Source organism: Dama dama, chromosome 21 (assembly GCF_033118175.1).
Source record: "Dama dama isolate Ldn47 chromosome 21, ASM3311817v1, whole genome shotgun sequence".
NCBI lineage: Eukaryota > Metazoa > Chordata > Mammalia > Artiodactyla > Cervidae > Dama > Dama dama.
The window spans coordinates 4,326,671-4,340,700 of NC_083701.1; the positions used below are offsets into that span (position 1 = coordinate 4,326,671).

At 43.5% G+C, this 14,030-nt stretch overlaps 1 protein-coding gene and 1 pseudogene across 4 annotated transcripts in view; one reads left to right on the plus strand and one right to left on the minus strand.

Annotated features, from left to right (window-relative positions):
* The window catches only part of TRAPPC9 (trafficking protein particle complex subunit 9), a 386,986-nt gene that overhangs the window by 28,113 nt on the left and 344,843 nt on the right, over window positions 1-14,030 (plus strand). For all 4 annotated transcript variants that reach the window (XM_061123133.1, XM_061123135.1, XM_061123134.1 and 1 more), the window contains 2 exons: window positions 8,987-9,108; window positions 13,529-13,654. In XM_061123133.1, coding sequence (XP_060979116.1) covers window positions 8,987-9,108; window positions 13,529-13,654 — 248 coding nt within the window. The remainder of the gene's footprint in view (window positions 1-8,986; window positions 9,109-13,528; window positions 13,655-14,030) is intronic.
* On the minus strand, window positions 983-6,100 carry LOC133042867 (large ribosomal subunit protein eL31-like; annotated as a pseudogene).

A 14,030-nucleotide genomic window follows, 5' to 3' on the forward strand; every position in this document is an offset into this window, starting at 1 on the left:
GCTCCAGTGCACCTTTGGTGGGGCGCAGCAAGAGCGAACCAGGCTTCTCCTCCAGCCATTTCTCACAGCTCAGCTTCCGAGCCCTTATTGGCATTTGCAGCAGAACGCTTCGTGGTGTCACACTGTTATTTCTTGTCATTTCTGAGTGTTTTGTGAACATTCAGCCCCCGTTTCCAGTGATGTGATTTTTTTGTCCAATTCAGTTAACTCAAATTTGCTTTTCCCATTTTCATGTTGACGGGAGTTTCTTCTTCCTGTAATAAAAGTGAGCAGTTTGCACTTAGAATGTCAAAGAACTGGTCCAAGGGGCTTTTTCACTCTTAACAGTTTTCATGCAGCTCACCCACTAAAATCTACAGAGGTTCCACTGGATGCCCAGAGTGCCATGTCACCATCAGTCTTGGACGTTTTCATCACCCGAGTCACCCCCATTTTCCCTGACCTCCCCCGCCCCAGGCAGCAGCTCTTCTGTCTCTCTGGATTTGCCTGGTCTAGACATTTCGAGTAAATGGAATCCTACAACTTGTATTCTTTTGTGACTAACTTCTTTAGCTTAGCATAATGTCCTCAATGTCCGTGTTGTAGCATGGGTCAGTACTTCATGTTTTGTTTTTGCTGAATGATATTTCACCTTATGGACAGACTTTTTACTTACCCGTTCATCAGCTGATGGACATTTGGGTTGTTTCTACTTTTTGGCTGTTAAAGAGTAATGGTGCTATGAACATTCACATGTAAGTTTTTACGTGGACATGTTTCCAGTTCTCGTATGTGCCTAGGAAGGAGAAGTACTGGGTCATGGGGTAGCTAACTGTTTAACTATTTGAGGAACTGCCACATTGTTTTCCAAAGTGGTTGTGCTAGTTAACAATCTCACCAGCAGTGTATGAGAGTTTCAGTTTCTGTATCCTCGTCAATGCTTGTTATTATCTTTCCTTTTTTTTTTTTTTGCAGTTCTGTAACTTTATTTGACAGTTACTGGTTAGTTTTCATCCACAGTAACCATCTGTAGATTTTTGATGATGGTGACAGATATGTAGGTAACCAGGATACAGAGCTTGTGTGGTGAGTCTTATGTTTTCTGACAACGCACACAATATGGGAGATTCCTTATTCCTTTGGTCCAGCAGCTTTGTTGATCCTGGTGTCAGCGCACATATCTGGAGCTCCCATCTCCTTCGTGACAAATTTCAGCATTTCTTTGAGTACCTGATGGGCACGCTTCTTGAAAGCCGCTCCATGGGAGCTCCTGTGAAGGTTGGTGGTGTATTTTCTGGTCACCACCTTGTTGGTGGCGGACTGAGCCGCCTTCTTGCCACCCTTCTTGGTGGGAGCCACCTAAGCCCAGGCGACAAGGAGGCTGTGAGTGGAGTGGGACAGACCCGAGCCCGGCCCTCTCTCCTGGCCAGCTCCATGCAACCATCCCCGGGGCTCTTGGAGTCCCAGGTCTGGGCGGTGTTATCTTTTTGATTGTAGCTATTCTTATGAATGTTAAGTGGGTTCTCCTTGTAGGTGTTTTTTTTTTGTTTGTTTAAAGTGTAAATGTGATTTTTATTTGTCTTTGTAAATATCTGTGTACATTTATTAATGGTAAAATATCATAAGTTTGCCGTATTAGATATATATATATATATATATATGTATATATGGAGTATGGTTGATTTACCATGCTGTGTTAGTTTCAGGTGTATAGCGGAGTGAATCAGTTATACATATACTACATAAAATTCACTCTTTTTTTAGATTCTTTTCCCATAATAGGCCATTATGGAGTGCAGTTCCCTGTGCTATACAGTAGGTCTGTATTAGTTGTCTATTTTATATGTAGTAGAATGTCTGTGTCAATACCAGTCTCCCAATTTATCCCTCCCCGCTTTGTCCTCTGGTGATCATGTTTGTTTTCTGCATCTGTGACTCTGCTTCTGTTTTGTGAGTAAGTTCATTTGCACCCTTTTCTAGGTTCCGTATATAAGCAGGGTCATTCATTTGTCTCTCTTGTGTCTCACTTCACTCAGTATGACAATCTCAAGGTCCATCAGTGTTGCTGCAAGTGGTGTTCGTTTGTTTTTTTTATGACTGAGTGATATTCTATTGTGTATGTGTACCACAATCTTCTTTATCCATTTCTCCATTGATGGGCACTTAGGTTGCTTCCATGTCCTGGCTATTGTAAATAGTGCTGCAGTGAACATTGCAGGGCATGCATCTTCTTGAATTTTAATTTTCTTCATCTCCTTGTAGTTTTGATTTGATTTTCTTTATAGCTAAAGATCCCAAACATCTTTTCATTGTGCTTATTGGCCATTTGTACATTTTGCTTGAAAAATGTCTTTTCAGATCCTTTATTTTTTTCCTAAGATATTTGTTTGTTTATTTATTTGGCTGCTCAGGGTCTTAGTTGTGGCATGTAGGCTCCTTGTTGCAGCATGTGGGATCTAGCTCCCTGGCCAGGGAACGAACTGGGCCCCCTGCATTAAGAACAGGGAGTCTTAGCCACTGAACCACCAGGGAAGTCCCCAGATCCTTTATTTTTGATTGAGTCGTTTGTCTTTTTACTATTGAGTTGTAGGAGTTCCTTTTATGTTGTAGATGCAAGTGCCTTATCAGACGGTTTGCAGGCATTTTCTCCTGTTCTGTGTGTTGCTCTCCCATTTTCTTGACGGTGTCCTTTGAGGCATACAAGTTTTAAATTTTGACGAAGTCCACTTTATCTAAATTTTCTTTGTTGCTTGTGCTCTCAGTGTCATATCTAAGATCTGAGCTATTTTATGTAAACTTTATATTTAAAACAGTTTAATTCTTACAATGGATCTAGGAGAGAGGTACTGTTATCATCCTGTCTATAAATGAGGAAACTGAGATGCAGAGAAGTTCATTGACTTGTCAGGGTGATAGCTAGTGAGTGGGGATGTGGGAATTCAGACCTACACATTTGTCTCAAGCACCTGTTCTCTTAGCCACCATCCTCTATTCCTTTCTATAGGACTAGTTAATTAAAGTTTTTACTTCTTTGAGTTCTTATTAATTTTTTTTCTCATTAGGGATCTCATCTCTTCATTTACCTTGCAGAGCTTGGTGTAGTTTTATTTTAGGTCTAATGTAGGTGGAAGCATTGCTATCAGTTAATTTTTGTACTACCCTCCCGTGATAATTGTTGCTAATTGACCTAATAAAGTCATACTTAAGTCTTTTCTGGTCATTACACTAGAGGTAGAGTCATAGCTACAGAACATTCAAAGAAAGTATTTGATTTTATTTTGCTAACCAGTGAAATAAAACCTCAGTGTTGACATAGATTATAAATTTTCCAGAATAGGGTCATTGTCTTCCTTGTATTTCATTTTGTTTGGTCACGATGTGTCTAGATAGTGCCCTGTTGTCCAGCAGATTAGTTAGAACGTGGTGCTCGTGAATCATTGTAATGACAGAATTTTGACAACAGTATCTGCTGTTTGTTTCACAAGGAAAAAGGTAGTAGAGAGATACTGCTCAGATCTATTTTAAAAGCCTGGAATTTTGAGAAGAGTTTCACAAACCATAGAAAGGTATTTTCACTAATTTTAGGTCTATCTTAGACACATTCTGGTTACATAACAGAGTCAACTTATTAACTAGATTTTATGAGAGAAATATACTATTGATTATTTGTTTTAATTAAAATATTCTGCCTTGAAAAAAAATAAAATATTCTGCCTTGGATAAAGTAATTAGTGCTCATGAGTGAACAAAAATAAGTTTGCATTTATATATGACATGGGGGCAGGCTTCCTACATATATATACATGTTTTGATCTGTTTTTCAGAATATTTTTTGTAGCTTTTCAGCTATGTTCTAACTTTAGGATTGTATTTAAGAGAACCATCACTGTGTCTGGTGCAGTTTGCACTGAGTTTATCCTGTCATATGCACAGAATCCCGCCGTCTCCTGGGTGAAGATTCTCCTCTCATTATATTGAATTAAAGTCATAGTTTTAGGAACTGTGATTTCCAGGCTTCTGCTCTCCATGCTTTTGAAGTTGGCTTTGTTTCTTGGGTTAATTGTTCAATTAGAATTTTTGAAGATGAATGTATTTTAATATTTTGTACAGAATTCCCTAGAAACGTGATGTGTTTTCAGTTTATGAAAACTTAAATATACTCTTGTTTTTATTTTTTTAATTTAATTTTATTTTTAGTCACACTGCATGGCTTGTAGGATCTTGGTTCCTCAACCAGGGATTGAACCCAGGCCACCGCCGTGAAAGTACCACCAAGTAACTAAATCCTCGCCACTGGATTGCCAGGCGATTCCCTACTCTTTTTTTTAAGTAGTTACTTTTCACTAGGTGTTTGTTTCTCTTTATAGTAAAGACTTTTCATTTATTTTAAAATTTATTTATTTTTAATTGAAGGATGATTGCTTCACGATATTGTTGGCCTCTGCCATTCATTAACACGAGACAGCCGTGGGCGTGCACGTGTCCCCTCCGTCCTGAAGCTCCATCCCACCTCCTACCCCTTCCTACCCCTCTAGCTGTTAGAGAGCCCCCGTGTGGGCTCCTGGAGTCACATAGAAGATCCCCACTGTTTACCTCTTTCACACATGGTAGCCTATATGCTTCCATGTTACTCTCTTGGTATGTCCCACTCTCTCCTTCCTCCCCCGCCCAACCTGGGTCCATGGGTCTGTTCTCTATGTCTGCGTCTTTATTGTTGCCCTGTAAGTAGATTCATAGGTTGTCCTGTGGAAAAAGGTAGTATATTACCTATACCTTTTACACTTGGCTTTTTTTGGTTTTAGTTTAAATTTTATTTTACTGTGTCTGTTTTTACCATCTTTTTACGGACTGGAAATCAGTCCGTATCAGCTTGCGGACATCATCCTGCTTCCCTCTCCAGGGGATCTTCCTGACACAGGGGTTGAACCTGGGTCTCCTGCACTGCAGGCAGATTCCTTGCCACGGGAGCCCCCCCAGAAGCCCCGTCTGTTTTCTCTACGTGTCTTGTCTGTTTTACTGTGTTTTATTTAACCAGCCTTCTACAGGTGGACATGCTGGTTGTCACCATGCTCTTTAAATCACAAAGGCTGCCGTAGTGAATAAGCTTGTACATGTGCGTTTTGTGTTGTTGGAGTTGTGTCTGTTTCATAAATTCCTACATAGGGAATCACTGGATCAAAAGGTAAATATGTGCGGACTTCTCTTCAGTTTTGCCAAATTCTTCTCCATCAGGGTCACACTGTTTGGTGTTCTCAGGGGCAGTTTATGAGAATGCCTTTTCAGCACAAGTTCACCTGCAGAGCCTGTTGCTAAGCGTTTATACATTTTTGCCAACTAGACAGTTGAGAAATGGTATCTCTTACTATTAGTGAATTTGAATTTATTTTTAATGTTTAAGGGCTATTTCTAGGTTTTTTAAAATGAATTATCTGCTGATATCTTTTGCTCATTTTGTTCTTTTGGATTTTTAGATTTTTTTTTTTTCCTCTCAATCTTTATGGCCTGTTTATATATTAGGGATATTAGCCCTTGGTGATGTATGTTGAAAATACTTTTTGGTTGCTTATGTTTTGCCATCGTTTATAGTATTTGCCCTGTGTTTCTAAGTAATTGAATTTATTAATTTTTAAAATTGCCTTTGGATTTGAATCTTATTTGGGCTTCCCTGGTAGCTCAGCTGGTAAAGAATCCACCTGCAATGCAGGAGACCATGGTTCAGTTCCTGGGTTGGGAAGATCCCCTGGAGAAGGGATAGGCTACCCACTCCGGTATTCTTGGGCTTTCCTGGTAGCTTAGACAGTAAATAATCCGCCTGCCATGTGAGAGACCTGGGTTCCATCCCTGGGTTGGGAAGATGCGTGGGTTGGGACAATCCCCTGGAATCATCCTTAGAGAGCCTTTCCTTATATTCAGGTTTTAGAGGAACTTACCCAAGTGTGTTGAGCTTCTTTTATGCTCTTCTGTTGTGCATTTAGGTCCTAGACCATTTGGAGTTTGTTCTTGTGTTTGGTGTGAAGTGTGGGTCTGGTTTTATCTTTTCCCAGATGGCCTTCCAGCTGTCCCAGTGCTGTTTACTGACAAGTCCATCTTTGCCCCAGTCATTGGTGCTGGAGGAGTTCATCCCGCACTTGTCCAGATTAGCATCAGACTTCCCAGCTGCCCTGTCTTCCTGCTGTTCCCCCGCAGGTCAGGGCTGGTGGTGCCCACGTGCAGGGTTTGTGTCCTCATTAGGGAGCAGATGCATGTGACCTCGTGTAGTGCCAGCCTGCTGGTCATTGCTGGGGTCGCCACCACACTGGTACCTGCCTGATCCAAGCCCTTGTTGTTCCTGTGGTTTTGCCTTTCTCTCTGCTGCCTCACGCGTCTCTACTTCATTCCCTCCCGTTCCCGCTTCTCTTTGTCTCTCGAGTTTCCACCTAGTGCCTCCTGTACTCTCTTGGCCGTCCTAGGAACGCAGTGACTCCCTCTCGACTGAATGATTGAATAGTCGTTGGGTTGATAACTTGAGAGCCCTTGTAGTGATTTTCCCCCCAACTTTCCTGTCCTTCTTAACTGCATGCTTTCCTTTCCTTTCCTTTGCTCTAGCCTGGGTTTCAGCCTGCCTGTGGCACTGATTTTTCCTCTCTGTAGACTCCTTGTTTCACTGGTCTACAATAATGTTACATGTGGGCTGTCAAAACTTTATAGGTGTCAAGAAAGATCAAATCCATTGCATACCAGTATTTTTAGAGGGTGTTATTCTTTTATTGAGTGAAATTAAATCATCAGCCCCACTAAGCTCGCCTGTGAGCTGTGTTCTTTTTATGTTCCTACAGACTATATTTTTCTGGGTTGCTGCCTATGCCTTTTCCCCTAGCCTCGCTGCTGGAGTTCAGTAAATCATTAAAATTGAAGTAAAAGTCTCTCAGTTGTGTCTGACTCTTTGCAACTTCATGGACTATGTAGTCCATGGGATTCTCCAGGCAAGAATACTGGAGTGGGCAGCCTATCTCTTCTCCAGGGGATCTTCCCAACCCAGGGATCAAACTGGGGTCTCCTGCATTGCAGGCAGATTCTTTACCGGCTGAGCTACCAGGGTAGCCCCTAAATCATTAAGGGAACCCTCATTATCTTGGTTCCCCCCCCTTTTTAATTAAAGGACAGGGGGACCGTTTGCTCCTTCTCCCTTGTTGGGAGCTTCTTGATGAGCTGAGGTTCCATAGGAAGAACGAAGGCCCACCTCGTGCTGACCCCCACTCATCCCCTTCCTTTCTTCGAGGGAAAAGGGTCAAATTTGACAATACAAAGACAAGTTGTTAGAGCTGATGAGATGAATGAAGACGACCTATCAGCTGTGAAATATTACTCCACGCCAGAATGCAGTGTGCCGTGAACGTGGAGAACATGTAGGGCAGGCCGAGCGCCGCAGCTAGAAACGCAGGCCTGAGTCCACACCCTGCTCTGGAGAAATGGCTCTGAGATCTGCAGAACTGGTAGGAGTGCTCGGCCTCCCCAGGGCCGTTTCCTGTCCTGCAGACACAGGGCTCACTAGGAGTCGCCCCGCGTAGCCTCGCTGTGGGTTGTAAAAGAGCACACGCGTGGACACCCCCACACAGGTCCTGGTTCCTCATAAGTGCAGAACAACAGGTTTCGCTGTGACGGAGTCATGACCACCCAGGGTGGCCCCTCAGGGCTCCGAGGGTGCTGTGTGCTTTGGAGATGGACTTCTCAACTCTGCAAGGACCCAGGGTTGTGTTGTTGGGCCTTGGTGATTTGAGTCTATTCTTTAGAAAGTATAGATTTTAGGTATTTTTTCAAGCGTGCATGCGCTCTTATTATTTATAGTTCTACCCTCTCATCTCTTGTTGGGATTTTCACAAAATCTGTAGAAACACGAAACCCGAGGCCACCTGCCTCCTCCCGTCTCTCTCGTGCTTCTTTGTCCCCCGATTGAAGGGACCTCTGTGTAGGGAATGTTCTTTGTTATTCTTTTCCTGGTGTCTCTCTCTTCATCTGCCCATCTTTCACCTGTCCTCCTATCCGCTTATCTATCCGCTTAATCTTCTGTCTTGTTCCAAAAAGCATCTGAGGCAGCTTACAGAATACCAGAATACCAGATGAGTTGGTGAGAAATGGGGCCCGGTTTAGACAGCAAGGCGAGCAGATGAGCTCGCGCGAGGGATGCTGGCCGTGTGAGGCACACGCCTTTGCCCCATGAGTTCCGAGATCGACAGCAAGCATGTGCCCGCCCGAGCCCCCCAGCAGAAACACGAGGGAAACAGGATTTGTGGGAGATGCTCGCTGTCCGTGAAATAAACAAGGGGCTTAGGAGAAGCCAGCTTTTCCTGCTCTGAGGCTTAGGAGAATAATTTTTGAGTGTTCTCTGAAATCAAAGAGTATTTCATCTTTTTTTTTTTTTTTTTTTGTCAGAGTTCTCTGTGTTGGTTACATTCTATAAATGGAAATGTCTCCAGAACTCTTCCCCCTGTGTGTATGATGGCTAGGGAATTAGGTGGTTCTGCTTATTGACAGGGCTTGGCCAGAAATAGAAAATGACAGCCTCGGAAAGGATGTCAGTATTTGCAAGTTATGTTTTTTTTCAGTGCTCAGTTCAGGGGACATTTTCACCTAGTTTATCTCCGTTTGAGAGCGCAGTGTGGCCTCTCGCTAGCATTAAGAGCTTTAGCGCTGGGAGATAGTGCATGCTGACTGCATTGCCGTCAAGACAACTGAGCTAGTTATTGTAGACGTGTTACTTTTATATAATGCATTTCATGTTCTTTAATAAAAAGTTTCAACAGGGAGGAAGGCTTTATTCTGAGTTAATGAACATTGAATACAGTGCTTTGACCATTTAGACTATTAAAGGGAAGGTGTAAGTGGTGAAGACTTTTAAAAGCGGTGTCGTTATTTAAATTTCAGTCGGGAATACTCAAGCTTTATCTTATCTGTGCCCCTCTTTTAAACTAACAAAGCAACAAGACGGAAAAATCGAAAGGCTATTTCTTGTCTTCCCCTCGGTGTGCAGGTGCGCTCACTACGAACGGCATCAACGCCGACACCAGCGCGGAGATTGGACGGGCGAAGAACTGCCTGAGCCCCGAGGACATCATTGAGAAGTACAAGGAGGCCATCTCCTACTACAGCAAGGTGACGCGCCCTGCGGGTCCTCGTGTAACCGTGCTGCTTTGGGCAGGGGTCCCTGCTGGCCATTGCTGGGCAATGCTGCCGCATGGTCGTCTAGTCAGCTGTTTCTCTAGGTGTTCGTGTGTCGTTCCCGGGTGCATGATACCATCTGCCTGAAAATGGTTTTTGTTGGTTGAAAATGCTGTATATTTAATGTAGTGTCTGAAAAAATGGGGGAAAGAGGCTATCATAGCCCCAGCACTCGAGATAACATCTCAATATCTATTTTCTGTCCTTTTTTGGCAGTGTATATTATCTGTATCATAAAAATGGTGAGATTCTGTACTTATTTACTGTGTGGAGATGTACATTTTTCATTTGGCATATTATGTGTGTTTCTACATTATCGAATTTTCTGTGACATGGTTTTTAATCAGCTGTATAGCAATCTATCTTGTGGATACACCATTTTTTTTCCTTTGGACTGAAGAAAAGTTTAAATTTCAAATATATTTAACTGAAATACTGGAAAAGGGCCTGGGGTTGTACAGAAGAGTGATAGTGAGTGAAAAATGAACGTCCCTTATTTTCCCCTCCCCTTATTGCCTAAGAGTGAGTGAGTGAAGTCGCTCAGTCGTGTCCGATTCTTTGCGACCCCATGGACTGTAACCTACCAGGCTCCACCGTCCGTGGAATTTTCCAGGCAAGAGTACTGGAGTGGGTTGCCATTTCTTTCTCCAGGGCATCTTCCTGACCCAGGGATCAAACCCGGGTCTCCCGCATCGCGGGCAGACGCTTTACCATTTGAGCCACCAGGGAAGCCTGAAGAGTAGCAACTGTTAACAATTTGGGCTTCCCAGGTGGTGCTAGTGGTAAAGAGCCCACCTGCCAATGCAGGAGAGGTGGGAGACTCAGGTCTGATCCCTGGTTGGGAAGATCCCCTGGAGAAGGAAGTGGCAACCCACTCCACTTGCCTAGAGAGTCGCATGGACAGAGGAGCCTGACGGGCTACGGTCCATGGGGTTGCAGAGTCAGACACGACAGTGAGCACAGCACATAGCCCTTTCATGACCTTTATGCCTGTGAAATATGCATGTGCACGTATATGAGAAATAAAAGCCTATACCTATGCATAGTATATGTATGTATATATGTTTCATACAAAAATGAGACCATACTCATCATTTTTTCTGCAGCTTGCTTCATGCACTCAGCCATATATCATAGATAGCCTCCCATTTCAGGTCTGCTTGATCCTTTCAAACAGAGAATCCTTCCACTATGTGGGTGCAGTCATTTCTCCACCAGTTCCTTTTGTGGGAGAAGGTCATGAATAAGACACCTGCAGCAGGCCCAAGTGCCTCCCCCTCAGAGTTCCCAGCTCACCATGACTTACCCAGTTACCATCTTGTGGATGGACACTTAGGTTTTCTCACTTTTTCACTCTTAGAAAAAATGCTTGACTGAACATTCTTACTCTTGTCCAATAGATTCTTGTGTTCTTGTATGTTCTTGTGTTCCTTTAGTTAAGATTTCTGCACGTTTAGTCACAGGATATGACATTTACATATATCATTGGTTACTTTCAATTTACTCTCCAGATTTGTTCTCCAACAGGGGATGAAAAGATGGCGAATTACTCATTTAACCAATTCTCTATTACTGAATATTGTTTCATTTAAAATTTCCTTTCCACCATTGTAGACAGTGCTGTGATAAATTTACCTGTTGGATACATCTTTTGGACTGATTTTTCTTAAAGGAAAGAATCCCTGGAAGTTGACTTCAGTCAAAAAGTGTGCATATATTTTTTAGAGTTTACGTATGCATTGCTCTGTTGTCCTCCTGAAAAGTTGCTGACAGTTTGTTCTCCCACAGATGGACACTCTCCTTTTAAAATATTTGCCAATATGATGAGTGAAAGTAATTTTTCATTATTTTGGTTTGCATTCCATGACCAGTGTGGTATTGAACATTTTTCACTCATTAACGAATGGCATTTTTTAAGATGAATTATCCATCTTGTCATTTGCACACATTTAAATTAGGGAGCATTTCTTACTGCTTTGTGATAGCTCTTTGTAAATTGTGGGTGTTAGCTTCGTGTCTGTCATGGACATACATCGCAGATCTTTTTCTTGATGTTGCTTGCATTTTGTTTATGCGGTTTTTCATTTAGGTTGTGGTCAAACTGTTTTTAATATAGTGAATCTTTTCCTTATGGGTTTTCTCTTTGGTATTTTCTTAGAATACTCTCTTACAGAGCTTTCCTGGCAATCTGCTGACACTTTGTAAACAAGACCTAAGACATTATTGGCTGTTAAGTCCTTACTGTTATAGTTTGCTCTCAAGTTCCCTATGTTTAGGGTGTTGTCTAGGCTGTATACAGCTAGAGCCGAACAAAGGGAAGGTGATAGTCTGTGGTGTGGGCCTTCTCTGATGCAGGGGGATTTCCACCTTGGTTTTGGAGTCAGGCAGACCTGATTTCACATCCTGCATTCACCAGTTGCTAGCTTTGTGACCTTGGGCAAGATACTGTACTTTTGGGGGGCCCTATTTCCTTTATCTGTAAATAACCTTGGTACTGATTTTAGGGTTTTGTACTAGAGGTGAATGAGATAATTCCCTCCTGTATTTCTAGAAGTATCGATCACACAATTCTGTGCTGAATGTTGGTGCCTTGGTCGGTGGTTACTAGGGAATCAACAGTGAAAAACAGGGGCGTGGCCCCTCAGCAGAGAGCTTACGTCCCGGGATGATGCTTGTAAGCCCAGGTATGGAGCAGACTTCTAGGAAACGTCCTATTTGTTATGATTGCAGTTTAAATCTCATTGTAATATTTAAAATGTTGTTGTTGTGCTCAATCACGTCTGACTCTTTGAGCTGCCATGGACTGTAGCCCCCCAGGCTCCTCTGTCCATGGAATTCTCCAGGCAAGATTACTGGAGTGGGTTGCCATTTACTTCTCCAGGGGATCTTCTCGACTAAGGGATTGAACCTCCATCTCTTGTGTCACATGCATTGGCAGGTGGATTCTTTAGCTCTGTGCCTCCTGAGAAACCAGTGTTTAAAATATGTAACTATAATCAAAATATGTGAAAAAAAAACCGAGATGACCTTTTTTCACTTCAGTAGTTTTCTTAAAAGAGTTTTGTAGGAAAGGAAATAATTTTATTTCAATGGAGTCAAGTCCCTGTTAGATTCTGTTGTATCGTTAAGTGGTATATAAAGCTGATGTAATTTTTACATCCGCATTAATAGTTAGGTAAGCACAGTCCCTTCTTGTGCCATCTTTGGTAAATTGTGTGTGACCCATCACAGGTTCTGTGCGTGTTATGTTTTAGAAACGAGGATGGAGTGGAGGCCTGCTCCTTCTGGCACAGTCATTTCTTTTTCTACCTTACAAATAATTTTGGTAAGGAACATGAGCAACTGTGTATTTCTGCTTCTTAATAATCCATAAGTGGGCAGACTGCATTTTTATGAGCAGTTATACCAGGCAGGCCTTGGGGTCTCAGCTGATGCTCATTGAGGGCGTGGCCAACTCCGTGGCACATTTGATGCCTTACTGGGTGTGGACAGGGGTCTCCTGGCCTCGGGTTCTCTCCAGGCACCAGGATACATGGGTTTATTCACCTTTGGAAGCCTCTTCCCCAGCTGCAAGAAGTCTTCAGAAAACTCAATTGAAAGCTGCTCCAGTTCGGGACTGTCAGGAAAAAGAGAAAAAGGGTAGAAGGACAGGGAGCAAAGAGGGTTCATGCTGGGGCCTTGGGAAAGAGGAGGGTGCAGGAGAAGGGGCCTGACCTGGCCCCCACACAGTTTTCCAGCGGCCGAGGGCAGCTCTCCTGGCCAGATGTCACCTTAGGCAGAACCTGAAGAGCTGGAGGTGAGGTTGGAGGAGGACCATTACTGAGCAGCCAGCCGAAGTCCATGGTGCCTTCTCTGTTCACGTGTCTTCACTTGTCCTTCCTCTCAAGACCCGAGGAGCAGGAACAAGTAACTCAGGGAGAAAACCAGACACACATCAAGCATGCTGAGTGGACGGACACAGTGACACAGGGAGCTAGGACTTTGGCGACAGAGGACAGGAACTGACAGCTCCTGCCTCAAAGCCGCAGGTGTGAGAGAGCCTCAGAGCACAGGAGCCAAGTGGAAATGAGTCTCCATGGGTAGTGTTTTGAAATTCTGTAAAATAGCCAGCTACTGTTGATTGTATTACTCGAAGGAATGCTAGCATATATATGTATATGTGCGTTTATAGGCTCACTCCATCCCTCCAGCCTCTGTTGCCCCCAGCAGTTGGGGTAGACTTTCTCAAGCACAGGCTTGGCTGGGCTGTGCTGCAGGTCCTCATGCTGGGGAGGTGCTGCTCAGCGTCACCGAGTCCCCGGGTGCAGCCTGCACGATGCGACAGAAACCTCTCTCTGCTCTTTTGACCCTGTAGTATAAGAACGCCGGGGTGATTGAGTTAGAAGCGTGTGTCAAGGCCGTCCGCGTCCTCGCCATTCAGAAGCGGAGCATGGAAGCTTCGGAATTTCTCCAGAATGCAGTTTACATCAACCTTCGGCAGGTGGGTGTATGTCCTCCATGTGGAGGGATTAACGCAATTCTCCTGGAGCTTTTTCTCCACGAGCCTGTCTGGTTTTGCTGTGCTGGGATTCAGTGTGGTCAAAACCCTGGAGTCAGAACTTGGAACCCTGATTAAGGGAGCTGTTTTACTTCTTTATATTATGGTCTTTTACTTTCAAAATTCAGAATTTTGTTTTTTCAAAACTTTTTTTGTGATTGGAGAGAGAACTTTGCTGTTAACACTTTGCGGCCTTGGCCAAGCTTTAATGCCTCTTTTTTGGTCAGTTGAAGCGATGCCATCTGTGATCCTGCCTGGTTTGTGCCTGTTATAAAGCACGAAGTGTGTGAAAGTACGTCATACAGCCTGTTATACCCCG